Here is a 17,324-nt window from a genome sequence, read left to right as displayed (position 1 = left end):
CAAAGCTGAACTAGAAGCAGATCCCGCTAGTTTCTCAGTGAGATGCTGTATTTCTGCCATTCTGCCTCCACAGGATCTGATCCAAGTCAGTGGGAGCTGAGTAGGCTCATAGGTCTTCAGAGGAATCACGTGGCTGACACGTGTCTTGTTTTTAATTCAATATTTGAAGTGACTCATCCTGCTTGGCATTTTCACTGCTGAATTTTATATGTAGGAGTTCCAGTGCTTGATGTTTTGGCTGAGGCCCTGGTCGTGTCAACACACGTGCTTAACTTCACTGCCATGAGGAGTCCCATTGACTTCAGTGAAGTGAAATGTGCATAAGCATCTCCAGGATCAGGCCCAAGAAAGAAGACCCTCCACCCCTGTATAGCTCTTTGCATGTTGGCTGGATGTAATCCAAGCTAATGTTGCATGTGAAAATCAAATGGAAAGAGACTGCAGCTGAATGAAACAAATTTTGTCTCTGTGGAAATTTTAGAGTCTCAAATTGTTGCAGAGGAAATGCTTTCCTAATAACTTCTCATTGATTCATAGACTATTTCTCTCACCACTGTGATTCAACTGGCAGGATTTGACTTATCAGTGAGGGTCTGATCCAGAGCCCTGTGAGGGAGATGAAAAGACTCCCATTGACTTCACTAAGAGTTGCCTCAGCATCATAATGAATATAGTGAATGCCAGAGCAAAGATCTGAAACAGGGAGTCTCCCACTCTTTTTGGTACTGAAAAGACTGAAGGAGAGAGAGCCACCCAACAGCCTCCATCTGGAACTTTGACCACCAAGAACAGCCTCCTCCCTGCCATATGGGACAGGTGGTGTGGCCCATCCTTGTACTTCTGTGGCTCATTCACTCTGGTAGGGGAATAGGGGGATCCATAGCAATCGTTAGATAAAAACATGACTACATTTTTATATATAGGCTACTTACTCTATTCTTCTGAATGAGCAGGGACATTGTTGCTTTTATTACATCAGCATAAGCAGCAAAGAATCCTGTGGCACCTTATAGACTAACAGACGTTTTGGAGCATGAGCTTTCGTGGGTGAATACCCACTTCATCAGATGCATGGGGGGAAGTGGGTATTCATGCATCTGAGGAAGTGGGTATTCACCCACGAAAGCTCATGCTCCAAAACGTCTGTTAGTCTATAAGGTACCACAAGACTCTTTGCTGCTTTTACAGATCCAGACTAACACGGCTACCCCTCTGACACTTTTTACATCAGCATAGTTTATTACAATGTAATTTTTTATTCTCGAACACTTCAATATCGGATAAGACAATATTATCCAAAACTAATAACGAGCAAGTAAAACAGCTTCAGTTCCCCCCACCCTGAGTCCTATCATCAGTGTTACCCTTCTTCTTCCAGATCCACCTCTCCCGTTCCCAACCACAGCTGTCCTGTGTTCCTGACAGCTGCAGTTGCAGCGTCTCTTCTCTGGCAGGAGGGGAGGGCGAGGGAGTGATGCTATACTGGACGGACACCAATACCACTTCCTAAGCTTGCTAATGGGATGCTTTGATCCTCACCACTAGAAAATTAGCACATCTTGTCTGGAAGATGATTGATCCAGATCTCAAAAGCCAGGGCCTGCTGCCTAACACTTTGCTGCTAGATGCTGGGATTTCTAGAGCTGATGTGGAAGCCATGAATGTTACTTCGGTAGCTACTCAACCACTGGCACTTTAGGGGTTAACCTGGGCTGGTTTCCCAGCTGGCTGGCTAGTGAATGCATTGCCACTGGCCACCAGGGCAGTTGTTGGCTCCAACCTTTTTACTTCACTTCACATTTGTATTTCCAATTGATTGATTGATTGAGGGGGCAGGCTTTTCTTTATCACTAGGTCTGCGTGGAACATTTTTTAAGATAAGTCTCCCTGAACAAGTTTATATGCAATCATGGGTGACATGGTTGATTTACATCAAAACATTTGCAACTTCCAGACCTTGTGTGTGCCTACTTGGACACACAAGTTCTGTTGCTTTGCTGGGATGGACTCTCTGCAAAGGGTGAAATTCACCCCTGACGGAGAGGCCAGGTCCAGGTTCCAGAATCACTTGAATCCTGCTTTCACCCAAACAGCATTGTGAGTTGTGTGCACACCTCTCAATCGTCCCTAGTTTTGAGGACTGTCACTCATTTTAGTCCCAATGTTACCACATTTGTGGCATGTAAATAAAAAATGAGGAGACACCACATCAGAAATAGAGCCATGAATCAGAAGCTCTAGAAAGAGAGGCTTTGACACTAAAGGAAGCAGCTGTTTCCTGCGTGAGCAGTGTTGTGTGTCCCCTTTGCTTTGGGCCTTTAAGCATAAGATCTTAAGAACGGTCGTACTGGGGCAAAACAAAGGTCCACCTAGCCCAGTATCATGTCTTCCGACGGTGGCCAGTGCCAGGTGCCCCAGAGGAAATTAATAGAACAGAGAATCAAGTGATCCATCCCCTGTTGCCCAAACCCAGCTTCTGACAGTTTGGGCCTTTGTCACACCTTGCCTCCCAGATTTGGCCAGTAGCAGGATGAGAACTGTTCTTTGTCTGACCCGCCCTGGAAATTGGCAGCATGACCTAGAGAGAGAGAATTTGAATCTCTGTCCAAGGAAGGAGAAGGGGCAGTGGAGGTTTGTCAGCTGCTGAAGTGAACATTCTCCTTGTGAAGTGAGGGGGAATTATGTCATGGAGGGGGTGGAAGGCATAGGACTAGGCCTGTCTTCCTCCCACTTTCTGAGTGTTGGTCATTCCTTTGCCTTTTCCAAGCAGGTCCAAGGTTCATAGATTTGAAAGGCAGAAGAGTCCATTGCAATCATCTAGTCTGACCTCCGCAGCTGGTCACAGATTGCACCCTGTGGTTCCTGCACTGAGCCTACTAGTGTGAACAGCTGCACAAGTCACAGCTAGTGACAAGCGGGACGTGGTGGCATCCTTTTGCAAACTCAAGTCCTGTGCTGTAGAACAAGATTTGCTGCAAAGTGGTTGTGCGCTTGTTTGTTTTAACTGCCTTGCTTCTAATGAAGCAGTCCTTTGTTGCAGGAATTATGTTCATATTCTCCCTGCTTATCGACATTATATAAACCTCTGGTATCTGCATCTTATCTCAGAACACAACCCAGACAATACCACCAGGATATTAATGTTTGCATGGCGCCTCTGAATTCCCTTACTCTTCTCTGCTTTTCTTACTGGGTCTGTGAAAAGAGAGGCTGACAATACATCCCGTTTTGACGGAGACAGTTCCTTTTTTAAGCCCTGTCCCGGCCATCCCAACGGTTTTTGGCAAACATGAGCGTTTGTCCCATTTGTTCTTGGCCAACTTGATCAGCTGACAGGAGTAAACCAGACAAATGCCCATTTTTGTCAAAAAAGTGGGGTGTCGTGCGGGGGGTGGGGGGGAGATGAGCAGAGATGCCAGCCCCATGTGGAGTGGGGAGGAGGAGGGCAGGGCTCTGACAGTGGCGGGGGTGCCCATGGAAGAATTTAGAGGAGACTCTGTCTGGGAATCCTTGCTGTGTTTCTGGGCCCTGTTGTGAGGTTTTCTGTTGAGGGAGATGGTTTGATGCTAGGTGACCTGGTTTGTCCCTCTGTGCCTGGCAGACTGGGTCACGGTGTAACGTTGGCCTCGGATGCCTCTTGCGCCCGTTTGATTGGTGGGATTTTCTGAAGCAGTTTGGCTTTTTGTCAATGAATGTTTCTTCTTTTTTCTCTCTCTCTCTCTCTCTAAGCTAATGACCAAGCACCCTGGCAAACGCCTGGGATGTGGCCCTGAAGGGGAGCGGGACATCAAGGAACATGCCTTCTTCCGATATATCGATTGGGAGAAACTCGAGCGCAAAGAGGTTCAACCTCCATTCAAGCCAAAGGCTGTAAGTGTGATTGTATTAAAGTGTCTATCTCTCTCTTCCTCCCCCGCCCCCGCTCCCACACACACTTTCTCTCACCCCGCCGCGCACTCATACACAAGCATATGTGCAGATGCTACTTTCCTTGCCCACTCGAACGTATCCCACACTTTATATATTTAGGAGATCCCACGCCCATAACACTGGCACATGTCTAACAACCATCCTAAGAGACTAAATCATTCAGCCTAGCAGGGCCCCTCATCTTGTCTTCAGAGTACAGAGGTGGAAAGCCTGTGTGTGTTGGCTCAGGGATCTTATTGCATTGCAACACCTCTCAATTCGTTAGCACCTGGGTCACTCCTGTTCTCCCTCTGAAGCTGAAAATGTCTCTTTCTAAACTGCCTCTTAACATCTACCTCGGGAACATATGCTAAGTCTGAACTGATAATGAAGCAGCAATTCACTCACCGACTTCTACCCCAGGTGAAGCCCAGGAAGTGTGGAGCTTGAATTGTGTATGATCATTAGCAGAAAGCCAGAGGAGAATCCTTGGGATAAAGAGTATCAGAGTTTCTTGCATTGTTTCTGTATTTCTTCCTGCTGGACTTTGCTAGCTGGGGTGCAGGTTATAGGTACTTCTGGGGGATGGGAGGAATGTACAGTATATATTGCTAGATGTGGGCTCTAAACTCTGAGAGGTGGGTCTGCCAATGGTCTGTAGTCTGTTTAGTTACCGTGGGTAAGAGGACTCAGTACTTTGACAGCGTGTGGCTGGCACTGAGAGACAGTTTGAGCAGCCAGTAATGCCGCATGCGTTTCAGTCTGTATAACACCGTGCTTGAGGCATGTGAGTCAGAAATCAGAGGAGAAAGGAGACATTTTGAATAACAAAATAGGGTTCCGTGCCCGATGTGAGAGGAAGGATGGCCCAATAGGTAGAGCGCTATCCTAGCTCTTGGGGGACCTGCTGTGGTGTTCCTGTAGGACCTCTCTGCCTCAGTTCTCCACCATACAATGTGGGTCATAGCACTGCCCTGCCTCAAAAGAGTTCTGCGAAGATAAATACCTGAAAGATTGTGACGGGCTCAAACACTACAGTGACGAGGAACACATCAGTATAGGAGAGAGAGATGGATCTCCTGCTCCTCTGTCCCTTTCTGCAACAACCATATGGCAATAATTGCTCATAGGCCGTCCCATGTGGTGTCGAGAAGCTAACAGCATAATAGCCCTATTACAATCTACTTCCTGGAGTCTCCAGCTTTGTCCTTAGGTTGCTCACTTCTTTGTGTGTGTCTGTGTGTGTGTGTGTCCTGTTCCTCACTTGTCTGTCATTTTCTGGGTCAGATACCTGCACTCTGCGTGATCCCATAGACCCAAAGTTAAAGCTGATTCACAGGATTTGTGTTTAGGAACCTCAGGTTGAGCTGGAAGGAAGCTCCATCTGGTCGTGAGTCCGTCCCCCTGCATTATGGCAGAAGTGATTCAATTATCCCTGACTCACTCCTGATAAATGTGCATCTGGGTCCGACTCTCTCAAGTAAAGGAGGATCCCAAACTCCTTTGTTCCATCCCAGTTTCAAAAGCTTTCCCTATATTTAGCCCCAATTTTCCTCACTGCAGCTTAAGGCCATGTTTATTTTTCTGTCCTCCGAGATGGAGGATGATAAATCTTTGCTCTGTTAGTAACATCCCAGCAGTATCTGTATGCAGCTGTCCTAGCTCTTCTTAGTAGTTTTGCCCCATGTCCTGACCCTTCTCTCTCAGGTCTTATTCTCCGAACATTTTATTATTCTTGCTCATTGTACCTTTACCTGTATCCTGATCTCATCACTGCTGCTTCCTTCATGGGGCCAGTTTCCTGTAATGAAATGCCTAGACTTACTCCAAGAACTGGTTCCCTCCCAGGATACTCATTCGCTATTAACAGCACATGGAATGCGTGGAGCATGTGCCTGTAGGAGACGATTTAGCATTACATATCTGTGGTTTAACACCAATCTTTTCTAGCAGCCTCTTCCCTTTTAAAGCCCTTTGCCTGACAGTTCAGAATGGGGAAATTGTCCAGCTGGTGGGCAAAGTTAGCACCACCCCAGCTGCGTGACGGCTTCCCATTTGCCACGCTCATTACCTTATGCAGTGTTGCCAAGACTCCTGTTAGGGCACAGGAGTGGTCCCTGGGAAATCGGATTCTGTTCCCAACTATGCCACAACCCCCGTGTGACCAGGGGCACCTGTCTGCATCTGCAGAACTGGGATAATGATACTTATGTTCCTCCTTGTGCTCATTTGTTCTGAGTCTCCCAGTCCCACATGGATCCTGTGGACCCCACCAAGCCCCGGAAGGACTCTTGCTTTCCACCATGTGCTCGAACATGATTATGTTTAAATTACTATTATATATTTACAAAGAACTCCAGCTTACTGAAGTCTTGTCTGGGAATGAAGGAACTCTGCTGTCCTAGGAAAAGGAATTCAGGCACATATGACCCAAGATCTGCTGCTGTGGGATTTGCACTCTGACCATATTCCCAGATAGATAAATGCCCCATTCCTCACAACTACAAACATATTGGACATTTTGAGACTCAAGGGAGCAGTTGACACCTGGGTGAGGATTATCCATGAAGTCTGAACTGCTGCCTTGTGCACCATGGCTCAAAGGGGAGGAAGCTGTAGGTCGTACCCTGTGTGGGAAGAGAATTCCTTGCTGCTGTCACAGCCCTGGTAAAGCTTCCCATTCTAGACACTTGCCAGGCAGCTGGACCCATGTGCTTTTGACCTTCCCTTGGTCTGGCTAGGCTCTGGCATCATCTGTCTTTGGCCTCCATGGCACACTTCCTGAGCATGAACTCCATCTGCTGCCCTTCACTGAACCTCACTGTCCAGCTGCCAGGACCTGTGCTGACCTCCCAAAACATCCCAGTAGCGCCGGCCCACTCTTCCCCAGAGCTCCAACTGTGTGTTCACCATTCACTTCTCCAAGAACGTGTGAGAGTTGAAGCACATAACATGCAACCTAACAAGAGCTCCAAAACCTGTCTCTCTTTACATAGCACAAGAACTAACAGATCCAGACAAAACAATAAAATGCTCACACTCTCTTCCCTGCCTCAGTTCCCTCACCACTCTGGACTGTTCTTGGGGCTGAAGTGGGAGTCCACTAGCATGTCCAGGATCCTCCCCCTTCTCCTCCTGAATAGCCTTGCTTTCTGCTTCTGCCTCTGCTCATCTCCCTCTCTCTTTAAAACAGCTGAGGGGAGTCCTTCTTTCATAAAGATGCAGTCCCCTTTGTCAGATGCCTCTCCCCCAGTCAGCCCCGTCGGGTGTTCAGAGTGCCCCACCAGCTCATTCAGTTGCATGATTACTACTCACCTGGGTGAGCTGTTTTTCTAGTCTGGCTGCCTTCTTTGTCCAAGGGTGCTTCCATTTGAATAGAAGACTATCAAGGTTAACAACCCTGCATTACCAGCCTTGTGTCAGCACCCCTTGGGTGATATCCCTAGGTGGGGGTAAAAAGACAGCAGAAAGGCAGACTAGCCTCACAATCGAAATGGAGTGTGCAGTTTGATAGAGAGATGTAACAAAGAGTTCATAATTTCAGACTGGAATTCATAAGTTGTACATAGATTCCCCAAATCATCACAGCTGGTGAATCATTTCGGGTCAGCTGTAAAGCCAGACCCTAATTTGCATGCTCAGAACAGGAGATATTTGTGTAAATTATGTTAATATTCAAAAATGAAAACCCTTGTGGCGCTGCAAACTCAAGGAGAGGTGAGGATGATGTCATGTATTTTAATATGTGTCTGGAAATTGCAGCATCTAGCACAGGGCCCAGGAATCTGAGACTGACTTTCATTTGGCAGTGATCCATTTTTCCTGAAATTTGTAACTGCTAGTTTTCCCCATCTGTGCTCATTTTCTAACCAGACCTGCTTCTTCCTCTCCTGCCATTTACCAGTTCTTTCCTGAGCCAGATGTCCTGTTACTGTATCTGCCACATGTTGCATCTTTTTGTTTGTTTGTTTTTAATGCAAAAAGTTGAATTCTGTCAAAAACGCTCAATGTGTTTGTTTTTAAAATGTTCAAATTGTGTCCTGCTGTAAATGTCTGATTTCTTTAAAATTTCCTTTGAACATGGACCTTGGAGTGGAGCATGGTAAGCTATTGTCTGTTGTTTCTCATCTAACAGCTTGCTGTGGGAAATATTTTAACATTTGATAGGAAAGGGAGATTAGTATTAAAGCAGGTTCAGTAGATTTTTGGATTAGTGAGGATTAAGATGACTCAGGTACCTGCTGATGGTTTATATTTCAACAGCCATGCATCTGTGTTGAAAAAATACATATTCGTTTAATGCCATCTGCCAAAAGGAAATCAAAGGAAAGGAACACTTCTTTAAAAAATGGTGCAGTCTGGTTATCAAAATGCCCATTCACAGTCACAGGGATACAGAAAATCTGGGTTTAAAATATCCTTGAGGGAGGAAGAGTTTGTGATAACTTTTAAAAGTTCACCTGTAATCTAAGGCTTTTAATAGCAGTAAGTTTGGTCTTGCGCAGAAAGGTACACACAATGGCAGTATGTGCTCACATGGTCTTTTTAACTTCCACAGAAATTCTTTGTTTTTTAATTTCATATTAGCCATTGAAATAATATAAAGACAATAAATGAAATGGAACTTTTCTTGTCAGCCAAGATTTTAAAATACAGACTGTAGATAAGTCTCCATATGGACACCCGTGTGCACATGTGCAGAGAGCTTGTCTGCACTACCGAATGTTGCCATGTTTGAACATGAGTCAGCTGACGCCAAGCTGATCACAATTCCGTGGTCAGCACAGAGCAGAACCCACTGAGTTCAGCATCACATCAGCTAATTCAGTTGGTCACAGCTTTGCTCAAACACAGCAAAATGGTTTGCACTGTACACAAGGCCAGAGGCCAGAGCGGGCCACTGCTCTCATACAGATGCCAGTTAAGAAGCTAATGGGAGTGAGTTGGCACTGGGCTGGGTCAGATCCTCATCTGCTGTGTTTCAGCTCTGGTGGCGTCTTTACCACACTGGGTGGTCACGTGTCTATACATAACTCTTGCTGGGGACTATCTTCACTAATCTCCACTTTGCATAGCACCCAAGAACTCCTTGCAGTGTCTTCCTAATTCTGTAGGAGCTCTGCAGACACAGCGGCTGGATTCAAATGTAGCCTTTGTTTACTCTCCCCTTGTCTGGCTGCCCGGAATGGCCACGCTTCACTTCTTGGAAAATTGTGTAATTTTAAAACAAATAAGCAAAACCAGACAGTTAATTATTCAGCCTGACTTGGGTCTGCTCTGTCCTTGGTGCTGAAAATACAGTCTTGAAATCTTGTGGTTTGGTTCCTGCGTGGTGCTTGATTAACCTTTATCACAGTGACGGTAAGAAGAGATCCGGGCTGCAGCTTGTCTCTGGTATGCAGAAAGTCAGCGATTCTGACAAGGGGTTGTGCTTCATTGCTCTTAGGTTTGGTCTCTGCATACCAATTCCCTGCCTGGTGGCGCTTGCCCTGAGAAGTGTATTTACACACTCGCTCTGCTTCTCTTTGAGATAATTATTGTTTTTGGTGTCTAATTACTCCTGTACTTTACATAAAACCTAGTGATTTGAAAAGTCTCCTCACTCTGAAAGCGTTGAAATCAAATGGCAGAGTACAGAAGTGCTGACAACAAGGAAGTCAGTGAGGTTTTTTTAATTCTTAATTTAATAATTATCTAATTGCATAAATTAGATCTTAGTCGAATCAGTTTGAGTTAATGAATATTGAAATACTATTTACAGACCCAGTTACCTAGGAAATGAGTCAGTTATGCTCTCCTAGCTCATTTTTCTTGCTGTAACTTCTGTTGTGGTGAGGTGAGTCCAGGAGACCCTCTGAGCCATTTCCGAATCAGAGATGGTTAAGGGTTTAGTGGGCAGCTCCTCTGTAGGCAAGCACATGTAACTGTTCAGTGTGACTGTACGGTACCTGCAGTATTTGTGCACTCTACAGCGTGGTAAGGCTCAGTCAAATGGAGAACAGTTTTCTAGCTGGATACAGCAGAAATCCCCAACTAGTCAGTGTTTTAAAGTTAAATGTTATTTCCCCCTAACAAAATGGACATACAGGAAACCTATAGTGAGGGTAAAACCATGAGCTCTTCTCTGTCCCCCTCGAGATCATTCTCTCTGACTTCATTTTAATGATTTGGTTTATATTTTCATTCTCTTCTGAAGAAATCTTTTTGGTTACAGAAGAGACTTAGCAGCCCTGATTCAGCAAAACATTTCAGCAAGTGCTTAAAACCCATTGAAGTCAATGAGACTTAAGCATGTGCTTAAAATTAAGTATATGCTGTGAAGAACTGGGACCTATATTATTAACCAGTTTTATTGCATACTGAAAATATTTACTCAGTATGCAGAAGTGTTCCCAGTGTATCCCTGCATATAGATTTGGGGGGGAGGGGAGGTAACATTTTCAAATGCACCTAAGACCCATTTTCAAAAGTGACTTAGGAGCCCAGTTAAGGACTAAGACTCCTAATGGCCAGATTTTTAAAGGTATTTATACACCTAAACATTCAGACAGGCGCTTTTGAAATTCTCACTAGGTGCCTAACTCCCATGGGAGTCAGCCACGCTGGGTGCCTGTCTGCATCTTCAGGCAATGAAATATCTTTTGAAAATCTGACCAAGTCACTTTTGCAAATGAGATTTTGGCTTCCAGGTCACTTAGGGGCTTTTGAAAATGTCACCCTCTCTAGCCTTTGCCCCAGGTTGGAGATGAAACATTTCAATCCTCTCTTCTCCTTTGAAAATGCCACCCTTAATAGGGCACTGGCCATTAGCAGTTTGTAACACCCCCTCTTCACAGTAGGCTGAGATTTGTATGGTTTGTGTGATTGCTAGGGGTCCTTAGGAAAAAGCAACCCTGCTCCCCCAGAGACCTATAGTGCTCCTCTCTGAAGGCCAGGCAAGAGAGATGAAGGCCCACTCTGATGAGCAAAGGATTAGCAGCACACCAATGTACTTTGTAATTCTGCGTGACTGTCTCTCCCTCTCCTGGCTGTGAAAACGGGACAAGGGGAGTGGAATCTGTTTCATCCAAACACTTTTTTATCAGTGCATAATTTCCACCCATCCTTGTGCTTAGTATAATTTTTAGAAGTTAAGTAGACGAAACCATCAGTACAGCATCTTGGCAGCCCTAAATGCTGTCTCGTTCCCAAGCTGCTCATTTTTCTGCTAAGATGCTTTATAAGTGCAAAGCATGATTACAAAGCAATCAGCACTTTGTGCATTTCATGGTCATGGACAGTGCTTGTTTAAACTTCTCATGCTTACCCATAAACAGGGTTCTTTCTTCCCACCGTATGGACCAGGATAGCTAGGAAGATGCACTCCAAGTTGAGCTAATGGAAGCATGTGCAATAACTTGGCTTGCTGAGGATTCATCATCTTTTGCCTCTTTGTGTGGACTGAATTGCAGGGAAGGTTGTTTTTTAACCCTGTTTTCTGTCTCACTGCAACAGTTGCAAAAAGGATTCTGAAGCAGAGACAGCTGTTAAACTAGGACTTGGAGTCTGGCCAAAAATTACCTGCCTGTTTTTATTTTCATTCTGTATAATTTGTGTCAATGTGTAGGTGATGGAATAAGGCAATATGTTATCAGGTGATGAAGTGCCCTCTTTTTAAACCTCTCCTCCTAGCATTCCAGAAAACCTTGCTAGAAGGAAAATACTTGAAAACTCTGGTCCCTTTTCACAGCACTCTGACTCCGATGGAACAGACCCAATACTTTCAGTGGTACTGCCCCTTTGAACAAAATACTACTCAATGGGGCAAATCCACTGCTGTTGTAATAGGTCCTAGCTCCATTGAAATCAACCATGCGCTGAGGGTCTACCGCAGAGGGAATGAGTGTAGCAGAATCTGGCACACTGCCCGTGGGAGACAAGGTGGGTGAGGTAATAGCTTTTGTTGGATCAGCTTCTGTTGGTGAGCGAGCAGCTTTCAAGCTGCAGAGAGCCCTTCCTCGGAACTGGGAGAGGTACGTAGAGTGTCACAGCTAAATACAGATAGTTTAGCATAAGTAGTTAGCCCCACAGTTGCCAACTTTCACGTGGAAAATAAGCACCCCAACTTTCACAATAAGCCAAAAATCCAACTACTGGTAATCCCATTTCAAAACAAGCCAATCCCTAAGAACCCCAATGCTCTGTGACTAGATCCCCCCAGTGTGCAGTCTGGAACTGGGGTGGGCCCGCTGTGCACCCCTGACTCTCTCATCCTGGCCCCTGCTTGCCGGGAGCCAATCAAAAAAAAAAGCAGCAAGCTACAAGCCAACAACCAACTAGCTAAAAGCCAAAAACTAGCCAACAAGCAACTCACAAGCCAATTAAGCCAAAAACAAGCCCAATTTCTATGGGTTTGTCATGTCTGGTTCTCAGGGACCATTCTGGCCCATTAAAACCCCTATAGTTATAGGAGAAAAAGGGGCGCTCATGGGGTACAAATTGTTGTAATAAGCCATAAATCCATAAGTGTTTTTATTAAGACCGTGATTTTTAGTGTCTAGCAAAGTTATGAATGCAAGTTCCCCAGCTCGTCTTCTGAATGCATAGTGCAGGTTTCCTTTGAAGATGAGGACTGATAGGTCAGATGCAGAGCGATTGCTTTGTGAAAAGTGGGAGTTAGGCTAGGTGCCATTTGAAAATCTCCCCCATTATGATTAGGTGCTCGCAAGCTGTAACAGTGAGAGTTTGAGGGTGTGTCCAACGCACCACCTGAGCTGAACTTCAGGAATAGGGGAAGATGTTTGTCATAATAGTGAGAATAGCCAGAGTCAGCTTTGTGGCTTTTCACTGCATCCCCAGGATCAATGGGGAAATATTTTATGTCTTTGTTGTCTCCATTGGAAATCAAGCAAGATATTGGTAAAACAAAAAGGCTGTCTTCTAAACTGACAGTTTTATTTCTGCAGCTGTTAAAAAACCCAAACAAAATAAAAAGGCCATTCTGCAGTGGCTATAAATATTAGACAGGATACTCTGAGGATTTGTGTAAAATAGATTTCCACTTTCTCAGTTCAGGATGGAGTCTTGCTTTTTAGCCCAGAGAGTACTAAACTGGGGTGGATTGCTTTCCCCACGTGGCTTTTGTTAAACAGAAAAATTACTATGGGATGTTTTTCTCCTCTTAAAGAGGAGCTCAGTTTTGAAAGCAGCGATACTCGGTGCTGATGTAAAGAGCATCTGTTATAGCCGACAGCAATGTGAATTCTTCTCCATATCACTTATCCAGTGGAATATGGCTATATCATCCTTCAAAAGAAAAACCTGTTAAAAAGTTACTTGTCAATCTGTTTGGAAAGGAATTGGCCTTATGTTTGCATTACCATGCACAGCTGCCTACTGTATTAATTAGTGAAATGGCAGGATATGGTGCATGAGGGCTCTAAGGTACTAGGGGTTGGGATAGCTGGTTTGCTGATAAATGTCTCCGTAACCTTTAAAGAAAGAAGGAGCAATTGTCACATCTCATTCATACAAGGATGAAAGTTGAATTAGGATCCATGAAGAACAAGAACCCTGGAGGCGTGGCTCTGATCTAAAATATGCAGCACAGCAGCTCTTCAAGGTCATTTCAACAATCACTGTCTTAACAGCACAACATGGATCCCTGGTTATAGCTCTCAACCTTTGCGTTTTGGATTGTAAGCAGTTCACACTGGGTCATTTTCCAACTCTCTTTTGGTTAGGGCATTTATTTTGCCGTGACACAACCTCCGTCCCTTTCCCCCAAAATTGTAGTTATGTGACTTTGAGCTATTACCTATTGCATTTCTGGGAACTGGGTGGGCGGAAGCCCGCTCACTGCTAACGGATCCTCCCCCACCCCAGCCTAAGGGGAGGATCTACAGGACCTCAAAAACCCAACTGATTTTGGGGGACAACTAATAAAAGAACAGGGACAGGAGTGCGGTCAGAGGGTCATAAGAAGGGAGCCTGACGGGGACACCGAGCAGAGAACCCCGGAGCGCCCACTGCTCCTCGAAGGCATCAAGGGAGCCAGTGGACGCCGCCCAGAGGAACTCCACCCAGATACGTGAAGGGACTAAGGATCGGAAACAAGCCCCACAGTCACAGGAGTCTCCATGGGCCAACCTCCTCTCCCTGGTTGCGTAGATGGCCATTTTAGCCAGGGCAAGGAGGAGGTTGACCAGGAGGTCCCGCGACTTTGTGGGGCCACGGATAGGAAGTGCATAGAGAAGGAGGTGAGGGGAAAAGTGCAGCCAGAAATGTAACAGGGTATTGGTGAGGAGCCGGTATAGGGGCTGCAACCTGGTGCACTTTAAACGTGCGCCAGGGTCTCCCTCACGCCACAGAAGGGGCAGGTGTCTGGGGTAGGGGTAAACCGCACCAAATACACGCCTGTGCTAACGGCCCCATGAAGGAGCTGCCAACTGATATCCCCAGCGGGCCTCGGGACCAGGGTGGAGTAGAGGCTGGCTCACCGGGGCTCCTCACCCTCGAGAGGTGGCAGGAGGTCCCGCCACTTTGTGTTGGGGCGGGACACGAGCGTGAGGAAGTGAAGGGTGTGGAGCACAAGCATGTAGAGATGTTTCCTTGGCACGGTTTGAAAGCAGACCAGCTGCAGATCATGCAGCCGGCTTGCGGAGAAGGGGCGGGGTGGCTGGTCGGGTCCACGGGGCAGGGGCCTGATGAAAAGGTCCGGAGGGCCCAGGATGGAGGGTGGGTTGGGCGTGCCCTCACAGAGGACCCAGTCAAGGTAGGCCCAAGCAGCAGACGACAAAGTGGCCCTCACCTCCTGTAGTACGTGCCGGGGAGTGCGAGGTCTGGAGAGCCCGATACGCCGAGCGAGCGTCAGGGGATCCAGCCAGTCTCCCCAGTCGTAGTCCAGGAGGTCTGCGACCCTGGTGACTCCTGCTAAGACCAGCCTCTGGCGCACTGCGGAGGACTCCACCACCTACACACGGAGCTGGGGGTTGTGTAGCAGGGGCTCTGCGAGGAGATCTGCCCCCTCAGTGGCTGCCAGGGACCTGGTCGCAGAGAACAGTTTCCAGGTCCGGAGGAGGCCCTGGTAGAAGACCGGCAGCCCAGAGAGGTCTCGCAGAAGACACCTCGGATCGAGATAAAGGAGCTGCCGGTCATATCGGAGCCCTCGGAAGTGGCACAGAAAGGCATGCGCCAGTACTCTCCACGTCGGACTACCCGCACCATAAAGAAGCCGCTGCAGGGCCTGGAGGCGGAAGACGTGGACCTGAGTGTGCAGGCAGGCAATTTCCTTACATTTTTACAAACTTCAGGAACAAAATCACCTAATCACAAATCTGGAAAATAAATTCATAGTGTCTGAACAACTTTTCAAATATTCTTGCTGTAAAGGCCCTTCCGATATTATGGCAGGAGTTATGACTTGTTGATGCAGGATTCTGTAGCTGTTTTGGTTAGCATGATGAAATATAAACACTAAAATAATACTTTGTTTCCCTGTAGAACTTTTCATCCCAAGATCTGAAAGAGCTTCACAAACATTAAAACCTTGCCCAATTAATCCTAAAGTAATTGATACTAAGTGTTTAAAAAAACATGCAGCACATCCCTTCAAAGCAAGTTCAGGCCTAGTGCCCCCAAATGTTTCAAATGAGCTACCAAACGTGTCTCCACCAAGAACTTGTGAAGCTAATGGCCAGTGACAGGTATATTTTCAAAGCACTGCAAAGCTTTAAATATATATGGAAGTGGATGGAATCTGCAAGTGAGCTGCTTATTAGCAGGTAGCTCTTGATATGCTGCATGTTACAATTCTGATAACCTTTTTCAGCTACTTTCCCAATAGTCAGTTTTATCTTGTTGCTAAGGGGAAAAGCTAGTGACAACGTGGCCTAGAAAAGCCCATATTTCCACATTCTCTTGAGCCTCCAGGGTTTGCGCAACTGGCAACTTCATTTTTGTGAATTTATTTTCTATTTTTGATGCTAATCAGGCAGCCAGGTAGCGGAAAGGAAAATATTTTCTCTGCTGACACCAGTGTGTCCAACATCTAAAATATCTTTTGTAAGAGTCCAGGTCTGGTGTTTCATTGCATGGCTTGGGATAGCTACCAGCTCTTGCCAAAGGAACTGGAAGTCTTGATGGATATCGTTCAAATTTTATATTTTGTAGGTTGTCAGATCAGCATGAGACAATCAGGCTGTTTCATCTTAATATCTAGACATCTATGACATTTCTAGCTATCATGCTGAGCGAGGGAGGGCATGTGTCTTTAGGTTATCTTCTGCTCCCTGAATCATTTGGCAATAAGGAGCATCCTCTTAACAGCCCCCATAGTGCCATTAAGCTAAGGTGCCATCAGGGCTTTTGTTGCAACCTTCTCTTTCCAAAGTCTATAGCTTGGCTGCCTTTTAAGATTGTTCTGAGTCTTAGCAGAGATGACAGGTTGGAAGCAGTCTTATTGAACCAACTTGGGAGATGATTTGATTGTGGAGGGTGGCCAAGAGAGCAAACAGAATTTCAGTGTTTTCTGCTTCAATAAAAAGCAGCCACTTACCTTGCGAATGGAGGGTTCCCTTCTGGTGTTCTCAGCCTTTGTTCTGTAAGATGCATTGAATCATGGGACCCGTAGAATCACTTTCTCTCTGCTGAGAGGAATTTTGGGAGGGAAGACTGTGAGGATATCAGAACGGAGGCTGGAATTGGACTGTGGGAGTGGAGAAATTACCCAGTTTATCTGTATAAAGAGCATCTAACTGGCCACCTGCCTATCGCTCTGATTACTTGGTTTGTACATTTGTAACTCTTCCCCTCACTCAGTGTTTGTCCTAGACACTGTGCTTCTCAGCACAGGGCCTGCATTTCCTCTGTCCCATTTGACGCCCCCCCACAATATAAATGATGAGAATCGCAGTGAACTAGTTCACACCGGATCTACTCTTTGGATTGCTTAATATCTTTGTAACTCACATAACTTTTTTGTCCGCCTTGATCTTGAAAGACTCGGGCATTTTTATGGATAATACCGTGTTGTTCAAAGACCAGCTTCTAACTGCTGCTAAACTAAGGCCTGGTCTACACTTTAAAAATTAGATTGCTCTGGCTACCTTGCTCAGGGCTATGAAAAATGTCACACCCTGAGTACCGTAGTTAGGTTGACTTAACCCACGGTATGGGTGTGGTTAGGTCGATGGAAGAATTCTTCTGTTGGCCTAGTTTCCACCTCTCAAAGAGGAGGATTAACTACCTGGCAGAAAAATCCCTTCCTTCTATGTAGGAAGGATCTACACAATGGCACTACAGCCCCATTGCTGTACTGCTGTAGAGGCGATAGTAGACATGGCCTCAGCTATTTAAGAACCAACTGTTCCTCTTGTTTTGCCACTGACTGACTCATCTTTTCCATAGTGAAAATGAGGTGACTTGTCCCGCCGAAG

At 45.9% G+C, this 17,324-nt stretch overlaps 1 protein-coding gene across 6 annotated transcripts in view; it reads left to right on the top strand.

The window, feature by feature from the left end:
* The window catches only part of PRKCB (protein kinase C beta), a 273,320-nt gene that overhangs the window by 241,888 nt on the left and 14,108 nt on the right, over positions 1–17,324 (top strand). For all 6 annotated transcript variants that reach the window (XR_007776387.1, XR_007776386.1, XM_050968581.1 and 3 more), the window contains one exon: positions 3,730–3,870. Coding sequence is in view for 4 of the 6 variants with exons in the window: in XM_050968581.1 (XP_050824538.1) it covers positions 3,730–3,870 (141 nt within the window). In the remaining 2 variants the exon portion in view is untranslated. The remainder of the gene's footprint in view (positions 1–3,729; positions 3,871–17,324) is intronic.

Source organism: Gopherus flavomarginatus, chromosome 9, assembly GCF_025201925.1.
Source record: "Gopherus flavomarginatus isolate rGopFla2 chromosome 9, rGopFla2.mat.asm, whole genome shotgun sequence".
Taxonomy (NCBI): Eukaryota; Metazoa; Chordata; order Testudines; family Testudinidae; genus Gopherus; species Gopherus flavomarginatus.
The sequence above is the reverse complement of the archived record's forward strand: the minus strand, read 5'-3'. Positions and strand labels throughout refer to the sequence as shown.